Genomic DNA, 17,959 nt, shown 5'->3' with positions numbered 1-17,959 from the left:
CATAAATGATGATAATTTTTGAGAAAGGATGTGTAAAATTTCTAACTAAAGCTAAGTTTTTTAAACAAATTATAATTATTAAATAATATTAATTATTTAATAGTTAATGACAGTTAAAAAAAATTTTATTAACTTATTACCCTTATAGAAATTTAGTTAACACTAATACTGGTCAATTAGTTATTTACTTTCAGTATTAAAAACATTATTAATAATATTTTTAATACCCAAAATATTAATTTCTATAAAGGTAGATAAAAATGTTATCTCTGATTTCTAATAAGAAGATTTAGCTTTCTGCTTAAATTAATTATTTTCTAGAATAATTTATATTATAATTCTATCCTGTAAAATCTCTAACACAAATTATATAATAATCATTTAAAGTGGGATTTACAGAAGAAAGATAAATGAATTATATGTATTCGTGATTTATTGATCACAATACGTGCACCCCATTACATTGACGCGCGCGTCTATTTATCATATACATTTTTCTCAAAATTACAAATAGAATTTAGTTAGCGTGTTATTAATATCATTTACATTGTCTAACAATTACTATCACAATGTTTTTATTGCACGTCTTATTCTATTAATAAACATATTTTTTTTCCGCTAAAAGACCTCTCGCATTCATTCCTAAAGCTAATTCAAGACTGATTTGAACACGCTATATTTTTAATTTATAAACTTTGAATTAAAAATTCTCCGTTCTTTAAATTAAGGCTATTCTTCCTCTCTAAGCCTTAATCAAAGAAATGATTTTCAAAATTAATTATTTTGCTCATTCCATAAATTTTTGATGAAATTTGGCATCATGATAATAATCACTTTTAAATAATTCAATTTCATTTGAATTATGAAATTAATTTACTATTCAATTTTTTTTTTAATGTAATATTATATTTTTTAAACTTGCTTGCACATATTAAACACATGTAAAACGCTTATTAAAATACATTATAAAAGGTAATATTTCAAACAATTAAATCATTTACATACACATACACAAAGAAACACGTGATCTGCACCTCTATAAATATTCCTTCTCATAATTACATTTCTTTGTAAGAGTTTATATATCACATAATTGTAATTTATTAAATTTCGTTTGATCATATTTCATGAAAATACGATCGTTAATTTATTAACAGTGAAAATAATTGACTTTTATTAAATCTGTAATAATTGTAATATTTAGAAATTGATAGAGAAATTTATGAACCTTTTACACCAATTTAATTGCTATTTAAATGCTATTTGAATTTATAACAATTTTAAGATTAAAATTGAACATATGAGTAATTAATTAAATTAAATATAAGAATATTAATAATTAATCAAATCTATATGGGAAATTATGTAATCGCAGAAAAGTGAATTTTAAATACTTGACAAGGAATGCGATTAAATTTCACTCGTATACTCCATTTATTAGGAAAAGTTCAGATCTTTTTAAAAAAAGTATGCATGTCATTTTTAAATTACCCGCATTTAATTATAAAAATGCACCATACTTTTTCAATACTTAAACACGAGCTTGTTATCGAACTGTTATTTAATCATTTCCGTTGCCATAAATCGGGTAAATTCTAAATCGCAAATAGAAGATATCTTAATACTTTATGTAAATTGAAAACAGACTAAATATAAGTCAATAATCAATTTCCTTGACGTGTGAACAAACGAAATTAAACCTGACGGTTAGTTTGGCGTCTATTTGAAAATAGAGATATTTAAACTATACTTGCACACATGTGTGTACAAAACATATGTATTACCTCTCCCTGCTTAATTATCTTTGCAGTAAAGCAGAGACCATATATCCGGCCATTGTTTGTTGAATTAATTTGTCGTGCGAAACGGCTACTCGATTAGACATTAGACAATGAAACGATTGATCCGGATGGTGTTATACAATTTTTTTTCTTCATAGATAGAATAGTCTCAAATATAAATCAGGACTTGTTTGCGATATTTAGGCACACATCTACGAAGAAAGCAGGAAGGTACACCTAGATGTTCCTCAATAAAGCGTTCTTCGCCACAAACGACGAATAAGGCCTCTAGGATGTACCGTTCTGCTTTTTTTCTTATATGGTGTTTATATACAGAAGATCCCAGATAACTCATTGCAGCGGCAACGAGCTGGGACTTCTGGATTGATCTGTGTTTTCCTCTTCGCAGATGAGGCTCATAGCTCTCTTTCGTCCCTTCATGTTCCACAACACATAGGAATGTTTGGTGCCGGACACTCTACGCGCTTGGCTAAAAATCATCAATAAACGTATTGTATGAGATATAAGATTATTTACTATACATGAAAGACGAATATTTACAAAATCATATGTATTTAAAAATTGTTTTTCAATAAAATTTCTTTTAATATCATATTTTCCATAATCAAGCTTTAAATAAAAATTCTATGAACATGATGTTACTTGAACTTAAGTAAGATTAAAAATTTGTTTTATATTTTTTTGTCCATAAAAAATTTACATTGCAAGAAACAATTTATTTTTGAATGATTATAATTCAAGAATGAATGATTATAATTCAAGAACTTTTAAAACATTTTGATAATTAAAGCAATAATTAATTTTAACAGCTGAAAGTATATAAATAATAAGCAGTATATAATGATAAAAGTATTAAATAGATGAAAAAAACATAAAAGATTATAAATCTAGAAGAAATCTAGATTACTTGATGTACTTACGTTTGATACCAATCGTAATTTGTGACGTACGTTTCGTCAAAACAGAACTTTTCGTATAAATCTATTACCAAATAGTTGATAAAAGACGGATCTCTTTTAGACGGATCATCCGTCAGAGATCTTATCCAATTGTTGAAGGAAAGCAACGCCATACTTTGTTTCTTATGAGCGTAAATGCTGAGGTTAGCCAAAGGTGGAAGAGTACAGATAGTGATGGCTGTGTTTGAAAGATGAAACTTAGACCGGAGAACTTGCAAGAGTTCCGTCATATCATATACCATTTCCTCGCAAGTGGCGTTCTGAAGAGGATCGAATATTTAATGAAAATCTAATTGTGTATTATATTTTACAGATGCAAACAAATAATAAATTTAAATTTATTTAAAGGCTATATCTATGTTGCAATTTTTTTCTGAAATTTAAGTAAGTCTCATACATTGGATAATATTTATATTCAATTTATTTCTTGGTACGTTCAACTGCGTACAATCTGAAGAGGATAAAGCAAAGTCAAATCAACTTACATTATAAACATCAACCGAGCCAAGCAAAATCACAACACGATTAGAAATAGTATTAATATTCTTCAAAGCCCGAGTACAATCGCTAATAGTCTGTCCGGAGATACACAATCCACAATGTAATGCTAAGCTATCTGCAAAATAATAATAAAATTTACAGCTTTTATCTTAATTTGTAACATTTATTTTCTCTCTCTCTGTGTGTGTGTGTGTGTGTGTGTGTATGTGTGTGTGTATGTGTGTGTGTGCGCGTGGCTTAAAAGTTTAAATTTTAATATATTTATTTTATATTTTTTAACTACTTTTTGATAACAATTTTTTTAAATGATGTAATTTTCTTCTAACAATAAGTAGAAAAAGAATTATAATAAAATCAACGCTAAGATTTTAATATAAAGAGGACTCGCAAGAAACTTTGGGTCCTTTTCATTTGATCGACACAAGTTAATACAAGTGTCGTTCTATCTTTGTTATTCTCTGAATGTCAACAAGGATAGAACAACGCTTATGTCGACTTGTGTCATCAAATGGAAAGTACTCTTTGTAAATAAAATGTTTGTTATACCCTTGTATCTCCAAATAGGAAGATGTAAATTTCGTATTGCAAGCTGTAGAAAGAAATCATCGCCGAGTAATTGTTGCCCATTTGCAACGGGTTCATATACGCTGTCCTATTATAATTACCATAAAAAAACCATTAAATACCTTGCAATACTTTTTAGAAAATTTTACTTGATGCACAATAAGTGATTGTACACTCACATGTTTTTTCACTTGATTTGTTTCTATTACTATCGGATGATGATTTTCTTCTTCCATACATAAAAAATCTTTATTTTTATAAATGCCATCTAAAGTAAATCAAGCTTATTTATTTAAAAAAATATCTTTTTCATAAAACACTATTATTCCAAATGATTTTATTTACAATGAAATTAAAATCTAAAATTTAAATTATAAAATATAGAGTAAAATAAAATTATAAAATAAAAGTGTTATAATAAGAAATAACAATGAATCAGATAAAATCTTAAAATTGTATAATCTATAGAAAAGTTCCAGAAAGCACAAATAAAAACTACATTGAACAAAATTTCGTAAATTGTAAAATGTTATTATTTCTACAAATTTAAAATTGAATATCTTACTGGTTCCAAATAAATTTAGATCACGACGTTGAGCAAAATTTTGATTCCGTCTATTGATTCGATCGACATTATAAATTAATCTATTCTTTTGTCTACGGTCATCGTGTCTAAGATTGCCATTTCGCATAAACTGTTTATAATATTTGTTCTAAAAATAAAACGTTATTATTTTTTGACTTTTTAATCTAATTATTATTGCGTATTTACGTAAAATACGAATTGCCATGTAAACGTACTCTCGTTTTTGAATAATCCATTTTTTGCTTGCGTATAAGTTTGTCGATATGAGATATTTTAGAATCATTTATTCTTAATGTTTGTTCACCAAAATTATTCCAACTTGTCTCCAAACCATCTATAGTTTGTAAAAATGCACGGAGACTCGCAAATCCTAATCTGCGATACGGAATAGATTCTCCGACGAGAATTTGAAATTCATCTGTAAAAGCAGTCTTTTTTTATTTTTAAATCTGTAATCTTGTACGGTATAAAATTTTAAATTCTGAATCTTATCATGAATTAATATTTTATCAGATTTAAATAATAAAATAATTTTATTTAAATTTGAATCTTATTTACAGTAAGTTTACAATATTTTATTTTAATTTTTATTTTAATTTCTTAAATTAATCTTAAAGAAATCAGCTTGTGAAATAATTCATTTGAACAGAGATTCTGCAAATTTTATTTAAACAAATAGAAGTAAGTCATACTTATATTAGCAAAAACTTTATAAATCTTTTTATGAATCTAGGATGTTGTAATTGTAGGATCTAGTTATTTATATGTGTGTAAAGAAAATAATATTATATATTTAATAGAAAGAAAATAATAAAATAAGTTTAATATTTTTTATTTATATGCCAATATCTCTTAACAATAAATATTCTTTCTCTTACTCTCTTTCTCTTGTGTACCATTGAATATTACATAATATGTAATATTTTATAAATTAAAATATTAGTTAAATAAAAAGAATAATATAATACTCTCACCATTTAGATCTGTAATTGGTACACCGCCTTTCTTCGAAATTATGCATGATTTAATCAATGCCACCGTTTCTTCCATTTTTATATCTGACTATTAACTTTCATATCTAATTATTAAAGAGATAATTTTTTAGTATAAAAAATTGCTTTTCAAAAAAATGTGTAGATTTTATATATACGCGAGTAAGTAATTTAATCACAATTTTTCACTTTGTATACTTTATATCTTATAAAAAAATCTAACTCTTGTAAAAGTTCTGCAGACCTGCTGCTGTGAATATTAATTCAGACATTACGGCGATGTTCGCACTCACGAACGGTGACTGAAGAATGAGTGTCGATTCATCACACATGGTACGACCTACCCTCAATACCCCCATTCGTATACCCTACCAATGTTCTGGAAAATTCCATCAATTCGTAGCTGGGCTTACAACGCGTGATCTATATAGAACAAATACCAATAAAAGAAGAATGTATACACACAATGTTTGAATGAAAGTAACATGGAATCTTTCGCTGATATTGTTCATTACGACGACGGTTATAACGATGTCCTAAGAACCTCGTCCTAAAAAAATCTTGTCGAAACATTTATGAAATTTCAAGCATTTTTGATAATAGTTTTCATATAATTGAATTTACATAATTTTATTTTCTATGCGAAAATATTAATTGCATTATAAATTTTGTTGTGAACAGATGATATATCGATTTATAGATTTATATACCTATATATTATGTGTGCGGAAATGATTTAACGTAAATATTTTGCAATGGAATTATCATATACATATTTTCATTCACAAATGCTTAATCATTAATTACAGATTCGATCATTGGATCCAAAGAAAAAATTTTTAGATAATTGTATAATTTGTACGATTAATACTATGAAGTGCTAAATTATAGGTAAAAAAGCTATGAATTTTCCTTTATCAATTACCAGAAAAAAGAAATTCGCTTTTGTTTTGTACTTCAAACAGAATGCTTTAGATTTTAAGTATAGTTTTCATAGCTGTAGTTGAGGATTAAATATGATTTATATAAGAATAAAAGTTCTTTGTTGATTTATATGCATACTTTAACTGATTTATGTCAGTAACGGCAACTATTCTTTGTTATATAATACTCATAGAATATATTCACAATGCAATAAAGAATATTTATATATGTATTAAATTTTTTTTATACATAATTTATATAAAAGAAACAGCATTTTCCATTTTCGCATACAAATATAATCTCTCGAACAAAGCTTAAAAAAATTGTACATTATCACATTCACAAGGAGTGTATTTAGAAATATTGAAATGATATATGTATAAGTAACATTAAAACTAACTGAAGTTTATTTTTCGGCAGATCAGTCGAGATGCCAATACTTACAAGGCCTCTCGACAAAGTTCTGGAGAGTTTTGACGGGTCAGTAACTCCGAAAATATTTATGTCGTCCCAAACTATTCTTACACCCGCGACAAGGATATTTTTGGCTAATGTTGGGTAACTCCCGTATACGTTTTGTTGCTTTTCTCTTAATTACGGCTATTCGCTGGAATCCAAAAATATCATTTTGCAAATTGTAAAAATGTCTTTGTGATTTCTTTTAATGTCATCAACGAAATTTTTGCCAAGCAATCATAAGTAATCCATAAAAACATATAAAAGGAATCCATAAAAGATTTCAAGATAATTTTATGTTTTTAATGTTTATTGACTTTTTTATTAATTAAATGTCATATGCAAAGTATTTTCTTTTTATTGAGAATTATTTGCTGCTTTCGGAAATTATTCATTAACTTATTTATATCTAAGAAATCTTTACACCAACATTATTAATTCCCTTATTTAGAAAAAAAAATTTATAAAGCTATTTCAGCGCAAAATGTATATATTTCTCAAGTAATGAAAAAAAATCTCGTTTATGTATTTAATCTTAAAATGCTACTCATATTTTTCTTATACATTAACTCATTTCTAAGTAAAAATTTATCTGCAAAATTAAACATTTTTTACACTTTTTAATATCTGTTTTATAGATTAAAATATAATAGAATAATTGAATAATATTTTCATATAGAAAAACGACTTTAATGTTAACAATCTTATTAAATGTCATCAAAAGTTATTAAAATTTTAATAATAACGACTGTACTAAACTTGAATTAGCACTTGAGTGGAAATTCACCTACAGTAGAATTCAGAGTTAAATGAAACTGTATAGAAAATTTAATTTTTTTTTCACTTTATGCCTTTGATGAATTCTTAAGTTTAATATTAAGTTTAATATTAAAAAATATACGAATCTCCGAATTTATATACGTTAAAATAAATAAAAAATTAAGAGAATATGAAAATATAAAGTTATGTCTTACATTTTTACCAAGAAAAAAAACGCTTATTATTAAGCATTATTTGCATTACTCGACAATTTTTCGCAAACTAACGTCCCTCTATTCTTGCATCAAGGCTTCTGATACATCGGTTCATCTTCACGGTGGGTGGTGGTGGAGTGCGCACTTGTTACGGAACGAACCTCGAGATATCGAAGTTCCCGAGGAGTCTAAAGGGTCGCGCACCGCAGGGGGTCAACAGATGTTGCGTCAAAATTGTGAGAGCTTCACGTGTCATTGTATTGCAATATACGTTACCTCAACTATCTGCATGTTTCGTATAGTATTAGAATACTGCAGGCGCTATGAGGAACTCGGTTACGGTAAGTCAAATAAACTATGAGAATTATGAGATGTCAGTGATATTTATGTCTTTGGGCGATGAATCACAAATTTTGTTATCTACCATTGCTCTTGATTTATCAAGATAATAATCCCGAAAATATCTTTTTACCTTTATACTCTTTGATTTAACAAAGTTGCTAAATTTAATTATCTGTATTTAATTGATATTAAAACTGCTGTAATTAATTTTCAAAAAAGCAAAAATGAATTTTGAATATCTTTGGTGTTCAAATTTTGCTCGTTTCTATTTTCAATCATTGATGAAAATCGGCAATACAACTAAAAGCTAATATACTTTTATTCTACAATTCATAGAATTTAACGGTTCAGTTATAAAAAATCTTTTAATTCATTTCCAGTTTTGGTAGAATTGCTCTGGGAGACTCTACATAGAAATACAACAAATATAAAGAATCCAGATTGCACAGAATTCCCTTGAGCGAGATATCTCCTTATCAGTCGTTCCATTCAATGGATTAAATAAGTAATTACAACATTTGCTATTGTACTTTACGGAAGCGGACGTATATTGCGGAGACAGGAGACAGCTCGTGTCGTATCGTTCCTATCTCGATGCATTAAGAGGGAGAGCATCTGGAAAACGCTTTCCGGCGTATTAAACGCACAGTGAAAGCTTCCGCGCGTGATTACTTGGCCAGTGAGGAAACAGGGAGCGAGCGCTTTGAAATTCGACGCGGATCTGTGCTGGGAAATGTACGCGTGTTAAAGAAATAGCCGTGCGAACAAATAGTCCATGAACAACCAACCGATGTCTGGCGATGTCTGGCGATGTCTGGCGATGCTGTGTGACAAACGACCGATCTGAAGGGAGATAATTTCGAATTTGCTGAAAATTTAGTTTATACGAGTGACCAAATACCGCAGATGCATGATCCATAAGTTCTACTAATTTATTTTATACGTAATTGCTTATTTGTACCAGTAATACTTTTATAAGTAATTAATCCATTTTGTTTAAATTCAATTTACTAATTATTTTATTATACTATATTAAATATTATATTAATTATATTAATTTTATTTATTAAATATTCTATTCTCGTTTTGTTTTTGCTTACTTTTATTTTTTCTCCTTTCTTTTTGTGATCATACGTCTCGTTTTTAGCGCAAAAAAATACAGAGTTACAGTTGCATCTTCAATATATTGATTGCGATTATACGACAATGAATTGAAACGATGTAATTAATTAGTCTTCTTTATACCGAGAAGACTAATTAATATGTGATTAGCTAGTTGAAAACCTGTCGCCAGACTCTGTAAGAAAAAGAACAAAAGCTGTAGCTTTAAGAACCCTTTCTGCATTGTAATTGTCTCTGCACTTCTTTTGTATGCGTCTTCCAGCAAAGCTGCGAAAACTCGGGATAATGAAGCGCGCGGTTTTATGTGAACTGCGGGCTGTGCTTTACGACGTGACTTTTAAGGAAGACATGGTATTGTAGGATCCTTCAGAAGCGTCAAGCGACGTCGGCATCGGGTGACGATCTAGCGTGGCAAAACATCGACGATATATGAGAGTGCTTTACGGGATGTGGGAAAAGCAAAGAAAGATAGAGAGAGAGAGAGAGAGAGAGAGAGAGAGAGAGAGAGAGAGAGAAAGAAAGAAGAATCCCCATAAAAATCTCCAATTCTAAATTTGCCATTAATAGCACGGCGTGACGAATGAACGCAGATGCATTCGACGTGCCTCGTGGGACGTGCCTTGTTTTGAAAACGTGCCGATACTCCAGGAAAGCCTCGTACTGCAACGGCATCCGATGAACTTTCGGATTTACTGTAGAGTATGTCCGGTCTCTCTCTGCGATCCCTCCGCTCCGATTTCCCGTGTCATGGCTAGCGAACATCCCTCCGTGAACATCTCATAAATCGTCGGCAATTTCAGCTGTCTTCGGTGACACGATAATTCTCGGTGACCCAGTCAACGAACGTATACCTTATGCAGTTTCTACCAATGTATTATAGATTACTTTACTTGATTTAACTTACTTTTTATCTTTTTCTAGTTCTAAGAATAAGAAAAAGATAAAAAGTAAATTAAATCGAGATTAAAGTTAATCTACATTAGTAGAAATGGATATTAGAATCGTACAAATGAAAGTGATGCAAACGCTTTTAGCGTGAGATAAAAGCGTTTGCATTACTTTCAGAAACATTTGCTTTTCGATGCAATCTAAACTATGTTTATTCATATAATTAATTTCAATGCAATTTTTATTTTATAAATTCTTGACTACCTAAAAGAAAAATAACTTGTGCTCGTTTCTAATATATTTTTAATTTCAGTTTAACTTGAGCTTTATGTTTTTTTAATTCTTGAAATTAAAGAAAAGATAAGTTGAACCAAGATTAAGATTGATCTACATTTATAGAAACGGACATTAATCATATAAGGTAAGAATGATAAGCTGTTTATTTTTGTAATCAAAGACGATACAATAAGAAATTAAAATTGTATAAATAATTTTAATATAATAACATCGTTTATATATCCATAAAATCAGAATCATTGTATTAATTATAACTATTGACAATTTATCGTGATTTACAGAATATTGGAAATATGTACATTCATGTTGTTCAGAAATTGTACATACCGATAGTTTACGGTGTTCAACATAAATATCTACCGATGCAGCTTTTCGCGACAAACTAGAAAGAGAGTTTTTACGACACTCAAGACATTCGAGATTTCCGTTTAGGTAAGAATGCGGAGGAAGTGACACTTGGAGTGGAAACGATGGCGCGACAGCTGACATTTTATTTCGTTTTCCTCGGATGGTGGAGCCCAAAGTGACATCGTATCGTAAAAAAGTAGTTGTAGTCATTCTAACAAACTGCTTAGCGTCTTTCCGATGCATTTTCAATAATTTTAACGATATATTCGCGCGCGCGAAATGAGAGATTTACCTTTTTAAAATCAATTATAGAAAATTATTATCAGAATTTGATTTGAGAACCAAAGTTTAGACTTCATCAACATTCGGGGATGTACGTCAAATCAGTTAAACGTTTGCAAACACCGATATCAATCATTAATCACATATGATAGTCATGTAACGGCTAAAACGTAGTTAAAATATGTGGTCCTTAATAACGTGGTGATGGTTAGATAGCTGAGTAATTATTCGCACTGTCTGATAAATGACTTTCGGCTGAGGAAAGCTCGTTAAAAAGAATACGAAGAAGCGCTCTGAAAATCTGGTGCAAGCGCGAAGGCGTAAAAAATGAGCAAGAAAGAAGTCACGCTTTTCTACTGTTTCTCTTTATTGCTTCATAATTCACATATTTACACCATCATGGTATCGACGAAGCTTTCTTTTCTATACTATGTGATAAATACGTGATCGTTTGCAGGCACATGAAAAATTCGGCGATTTGTTCCGAAGAAATTCTTGAGCATATCGAGTGACAAACGTTGCGCATGAAACTTTCATACGACGGAAAGGTTTTTCGTCACTTCAGGAACTGAACTTATAATTTTAGACTTGAAATGCAAAACGATGCAAAAAGGAATAGATAATCTCGTTATTGTAATTAGAAAAAAATCTCTATATCAATAATATGTCACAATTCCAAAGAAATAAAAGCGAAAAGAATTAATGTTTAAAATGTTTGCTATTTCTATCAAGTACAGAAAATTTTATTTGCTTATCATAGAAAAAGCATGGAAAGTAGAAGACAAAACATGAAAAATACTTTCTACATTCTCGTCGTTTTGCATTTTACATTTGTTAAAATCGTAATACCGCTAAAAGTGGATAAATTAAAAACAAATTCTTCAGAAAATCTTAAAAGCATTAATATATTCACTTCATAAATATTTAAAATTAAAATAATCGTAAAAAAGTTGCAACAAATAATTGCCGCGTAATAAATTTTTATTCTGCTATGAAAATGTTTGCCTCACTGCGCTACAATTTCAAGTTACGCTCGCGTGCAAAGAGGCTAAGATTATTCTTTTCAAAAATATTTTCTTCTAGTATAGATAAAATATTTGACTACTTCCGATATTTTGCATAGATTTATCGGAACAATTTATCGAAAACCTATACTATGTTTGCTTTCACAATTTCTTCGACTCATTAATCGCAATGCGTAATTCTCGTTTCGATAAAAAAAGAAATGAGTCCGTTCGGCTAAATACCGATTAAAATTTATTTATTGTTTCAAAAATCACACATTTCTGCTCTGAGAATTCTTTAAGTTTAAAAACACACACGGATTTTCTTCTCTTCCTTTTAATTTTATGATTAGCTATTATTTTAATTTCAATTTTATGATTAACTTATTGACCAATCCATGACAATATAGTTATCATTCGTCTTCATTCATTTATTCATGAATCACGAAAATTACACTATCAACAATTTTTTAAGTACTTTGCTCAATACGATAGGATTATTCTAAGTAGGAGGCATTCAGATCTTTGGCTGTCTGCGTGCATTCATTTGAACTATCGAATGGCACACATCACTGTTATAAGAGCCAAGGAAGGAGACTGATTCGAAAGGATCAAGTCTCAGTACCATACAACTTCAGTGATGCGATGAATAATGACTTTCTGACAATGGCTGCAATGGACCATTAATGCTTTGCACGATCATACTGAGGCAGTCCAAACTGCTTCCGTTGTTTTGTGAGGACAATATCTCGGCTTGCTCAAAACCTGAAACACAAAAATACAAATAATAGAGTAACGCCTCCTCCAAAAAAGTCATTCACTTTGAGTCTATTATTTGTACAACATCGTTTTCATTTAGTCCCATTTTACCGTATGACAGAACACCAGAATACTCCTTTTCTAATAAGTCGAAATTCTCAGTGTAAGATTCAGACTTCATTTTCACGCCGCGTTTAGCACAAAAAGATCATTACAATTCCAAGACGACGAACAGAGTCTTGGAAACACGAAGGCAACGTGCACTGTGTGCGAAGTACAAACTACATTTAAGCGAACTTTAGGTGTTCTTTGACTGTCCTCCGTCTCCAGAGCAGTGTGTATCTAGATACGGATGAATTGCGAACGCTTCCCAAACGGGAGGCCGGCTTCTTCTTTCCACTTTTCGTTGTCCTTCGCCGCGGCGAAAGCATTTGCATAAGTTATATACTGCAATGTTAAGGACTTTGAAGCCGTTATTTTTGGCATCAGCGCGCACTTCCGTCTTTCTGTTTTAAATTCCACTAATAGGTTTTTTTCTTCTTCAGAAAATACACACATTTACATTAATAGTGATATAATTTAATTATACAATTTAAGCAATACTAAAAATAAATGTCATACAAAAATCGTCTTTATAGAGTGTTTAAGTAATGTTTACTTAATTAAAAAAAAAAAATATATATATATATATATATATTCTTGCAAAACACTAAGTTCCTTTCTAATTCTGATTACATGAAGTACATAAGATATTAGATAAATAGATATTAGATAAATAGAAAAGAAGTCTAATGTATAGCTATTTTATATAACTTTTTTGCATTGCAACATTTATTAATTAACTTATTATTATAAATAAAAAGTTAAAGTTATTTTAAAATTTAAACTTAATGCATACACATAAAAACTAAAGAAGATTAATTATTTACAGAAAAAAAATTATTTTAAATGTAATAATTAGATATTTAGGTACATGAATTTAACAACTATTATGATTATAGTGTAAATGAGTTGCCGCGACGGATTATTGGATGTGTTGATGACTAATTAGTACTACATCTGCAGTATTTCGGACGTATCGTTGGCACGAAAGTATGGATAAAGATATATCTGCTAAAAGCATAATCAAGAAAACAGATTGCAAGAAACTAATATTAGTTGGAACGACGAATGTGCCAACATATATCGATAAATATAAAAAAAAGATATTTTTCATTCGCTTTTTAAAAAATATAGTAATTGATAGTAATTGATTTTACAAATTGCTAGATAGTTTGTTCAATCAATATTTCCTTAATGAAACATCGAAAAAATAATGATTTTAAATAAGTAATTAAGAATAAGCAATTTTTCGCCAAAAGCAATCTTCGCCAAAATCAATAAACAGATTTTTATTTCATTTCAAGTAAATGTCATTATAATGAAATTTTAGTTGAAACTTATTTGCTAACACATTAAGTTCCAAAAATAAAAAAGTTGTGAAAAAAAATGGGATCTAAACTTTTGCTAAAGAAAAATCAATTCCGCATTAAAAAATGATCGCACAAAGTTTAAAGTTTGTGAAAGTTACTTAAACCTTATATATATTGTATATGATTACATAGAGATAATGTGTATGTATATATGCTGTCATCAATGCTTAATTTCTCATAAATATTGCGAAAACTTCAACTATCGGTGTTTCCAATTTCCATAAAATTAAAAACAACAATTAAATTCAAAGAGGTCATAAATATTCATGACCTTTAGGTACTAGTATAATGAGAAAATGCAAAGAAGTTCTCGCTTAATATCAAATGATATGGAAATGTTGCATATCATATAAGAATAATAACAGTGATAATTACGGAAAAGTAATAATTTAACAGAAAAAAAAATTGCATTAGTAATTAAATGAAGCAGAGTTGAAATCTGAACTTTGAACTACGTTAATTGTATCTGAACTACGTTAATTGTATTTAATTTGGACAAACAAGTGTTTTTTTTTTACAAAGCAAAACAACAAGATACCGACCAAAAACGAGCATAAAAGTTGTTAGATTACAGTAAATAATATATATTTGAGATACAATATCAATCAATTCTTATACGTTAAAATGATTCGACTCACAGAGTCTTCTTCAGTCTTCTTTAATAATAACCTAACAATCAAATTACAATTAAAAACGGAACTAATGTCGTAATTTTTTTTCTAAGTAAGTGTTTTGACTTGTCACATGATTTGAATATTCCAAGAGAATTCTTTTATTTTTCTACCATTAGATACTTTTATGTTGTCCTATAACAAAAGATTTTCCGAAAATCAGCACAGAAATATTCTGTTACAAAATTATATTATTCATGATTGTCTGGCAAAGCACAAACATTAAGATGCGGCGAATATTTATTTATAAATCACGCGAGACGTATGATACACGCTGTCATACTTCTGCGGATGATATACCGCTTAGATTGCTTGCCAGATTCGTTTGGTATACCGCGCAATCACGACACCGAATAGATCTCGATGATGGCGTAAATTATTTACAGGACTGACAACTTTGTCAACCGCAATGTAATTCTCGACGCGTATATAAACAGACAGATATCCCTGATATACGATTCTTCCACTTACAATTGTTGGAACGAAATGTGTCATAATTAAGTTATAATTTTGAATATATTTAGAAAAATTAATTTTAGAAATATATTTTATATTTAGATAAATTAATTAATTAATTACTTCTTGTATATTCCAATAATTATATCCTTTAACTGTAATATAATTTTTAGTCTAAGTGATAAAGACTTTTTAGAGAATTAAAAAAATGTTTAATTCTATTTATATAGAAATTGTTTCAGTTATACTATTGTGTAATATTTAATATTTAGATATTTATTAATAATATCTAATATTATCGTTGAATCAATAAGTGCCAAAAGAATACAAACATATATTCCTATTAATTATTGAAAAAACTTTGAATAAAGTAACAAAACGCAACAATCGAATTAATCTTTCTACAATATAAACGGATAAGCGAAATTGAATGGAGAGATAGTAGGTACTCCCATATTTCTAAATTATTTCTTACATTGTATCTCACGCTTGTTCTATATCGTGCCGGGGCGTTTTAATCGACTCAGCAAATAGATGGATTAAATCGTAATGCCTCGTAACATTCGGTAAGAACGAACAGAAATAACTAGTCAACGAAGAAACGTGTGCAAGAGATAGATTGGAGAACGGAAGCGTATCTAAAAATATATATAGATGACCATAGAAAACAATGTACTTATGTCAAATCGGAAGAACTTGTCGACATTCTGCGCCAGGCACATAAATACACGTTGAACATCGCACAAGAGAGTGATTTATCGCATATATCGTTGCTGTATATATTTACATGACAATTAGGAGACATGCAGCACTGTATAAAATGTTTCAGTAATAAAGAGCTTTTCATCAAAGATTAGGAAAAAAAATTTGAGCTTTGCTGCAACATTCTCGCAAGGCTTATTTCATAGCGAGAATCACACGAATTCGTACGCATTAAATGGTACTTTTCTTGAAACTGAACTGAACACGAAGCTGTGAGGCATCTATACTAATTAGTTCGCCAGTTTGACCAACTCGTCTCTGTACGTCATTAAAATAGGTTGCACTTCGCCTACGTAGAATAATTTCGGGTGCGAAGGCTTAATGTTCTCGGTGGACTTTCTTTTAGTGGAAAAAAAGGAAAGAAAATTCCGGCAGAGTAATGTTACGACGGGCGCACTTAGAGCCTCTTGTCCTCGGGAAGTTCGGAGTCACCGATGCGTTTCTCACTAATGAGGAGGAATCAAAGCTACGTTGTACCGTTGGAGGAGGTCCGCGCGCATTCAGCAAATCGTCTAAGACACATCTTTGAAGATGAAAATGCAATTAAGTCGTCTCAATTTACTCGCTGTCCTAAGCATCCGGTGTCCTAAACAGATAACGACTTCTTCGAAAATACTTTCTTCGAACATAGAATAGGTCGCTCGTCAATCATACGACTGTCGAAGATATTAATATTCAAAATTTTCACGATAAGTTTACAATTGTGTCAAGAGACATCCATACTTCTCATACATTGCGTTGATTTTTACATATCACAATGTGATGATGTTATTCAATGATCATTTAATTGGAAGTTTTGATATGAGAATACGGTGGTCTTAAATGTGCGATTGATTTGTGAGAATTGTGGCCATTTCTTATATTAATTCAAAATATTGTGTATATTACATAACGTCGTCACGCTTATTATAATTTTAAACATATTATAAGAAAGCAGTAGAGTTTTGTGAATTTTATTGTCACGAATCTCTCGTATAAATTATTTAGAATAATATTCACAAAATTATGCAAATATTATGAAACCGCGTCTACCTCGCTTATTTATGAACCAAAATAGAGGTGATAATAGGTTCCTGACACGTGAAATTGAATGCAATATTAAACGTGATGTATAATTTTAGAAGCCGAATTCGCAATTCACTTGCGAAAATAAATAGTCAATTTTTCAAATCGGCGAATACTAAAAAATTTTAACAGTCTCGCTTGATTTCAAGCAATTTATTATACTTGAAGTCTGTTTTTACATGTTTTTGTCTGATGCTTATTTTCACCAATGTAGATTAATTTTAATTTCGATACAACTTATATATATTCTTCATTTATTACCAATTCTTAAGATTAGAAAAAGATGAAAAATAAGTTAAATCGAGATTAAAGTTAATCCACATTGGTAGAAACAAGCATTAATCAAATAAAAATGATAAGCAACATTTTAATTGTAAGGAACTATTTAAATAACTTAAAAAATTTTAATAAATTAAACCAAAAATTTTAACAAACATTTGCGAAATACGCGCATTAAACGTCAGAATCTGCAGGTGCATAAGTGACGTCATACCTTCGATTCGTCTATCGACGAGTAGGGAAATTAACGGAGTTTCCGGATATATTAGCGGATTCTTGGTGCAGCGGAGTATGTACCTTGGCTGCAGTTTCGTCCGCGCTTAAATTCGCGTTTCGTCGGACTGAAGACTACGGCGACGATGCGTCATACTAATGTACCGTGGCAATATATGGCACTCTGGTCCCGGTGACTTGAATTTTCTTATCCTCCTGACGAAGGTCCGGATATTTTTCG

At 29.8% G+C, this 17,959-nt stretch overlaps 2 protein-coding genes across 4 annotated transcripts in view; both read right to left on the bottom strand.

The window, feature by feature from the left end:
* Positions 1–425: 425 nt before the first annotated feature.
* LOC105147973 (maternal effect protein oskar) lies at positions 426–5,736 on the bottom strand. 3 transcript variants are annotated; one of them, XM_011059366.2, is made up of 8 exons: positions 5,387–5,734; positions 4,628–4,830; positions 4,392–4,539; positions 4,006–4,094; positions 3,809–3,914; positions 3,247–3,377; positions 2,723–3,021; positions 426–2,271 (listed from the first exon to the last, which is right to left on the bottom strand). In XM_011059366.2, exons 1-8 carry the CDS (start codon positions 5,460–5,462, stop codon positions 2,133–2,135), a joined length of 1,191 nt encoding a protein of 396 aa, XP_011057668.2. In that variant the 5' UTR covers positions 5,463–5,734; the 3' UTR covers positions 426–2,132. The 3 variants fall into 3 exon arrangements, with proteins under 3 accessions (XP_011057668.2, XP_011057669.2, XP_011057670.2); XM_011059367.2 differs by having other exon boundaries at positions 4,006–4,055; XM_011059368.2 differs by lacking the exons at positions 3,809–3,914; positions 4,006–4,094 and having other exon boundaries at positions 5,387–5,736.
* A 5,644-nt stretch (positions 5,737–11,380) lies between these two features.
* The window catches only part of nau (myogenic-determination protein nautilus), a 63,854-nt gene continuing 57,275 nt past the window's right edge, over positions 11,381–17,959 (bottom strand). Inside the window, exon 5 of the mRNA XM_011059365.2 lies at positions 11,381–12,806. Coding sequence (XP_011057667.1) covers positions 12,676–12,806 — 131 coding nt within the window. The 3' untranslated portion in view covers positions 11,381–12,675. The remainder of the gene's footprint in view (positions 12,807–17,959) is intronic.

The sequence above is a fragment of the Acromyrmex echinatior genome, chromosome 2 (assembly GCF_024713525.1).
Source record: "Acromyrmex echinatior isolate Ae372 chromosome 2, ASM2471352v2, whole genome shotgun sequence".
Classification (NCBI taxonomy): Eukaryota; Metazoa; Arthropoda; class Insecta; order Hymenoptera; family Formicidae; genus Acromyrmex; species Acromyrmex echinatior.
Note: the sequence above shows the minus strand (reverse complement) of the source record. Positions and strands in the feature narration are given on the sequence as shown.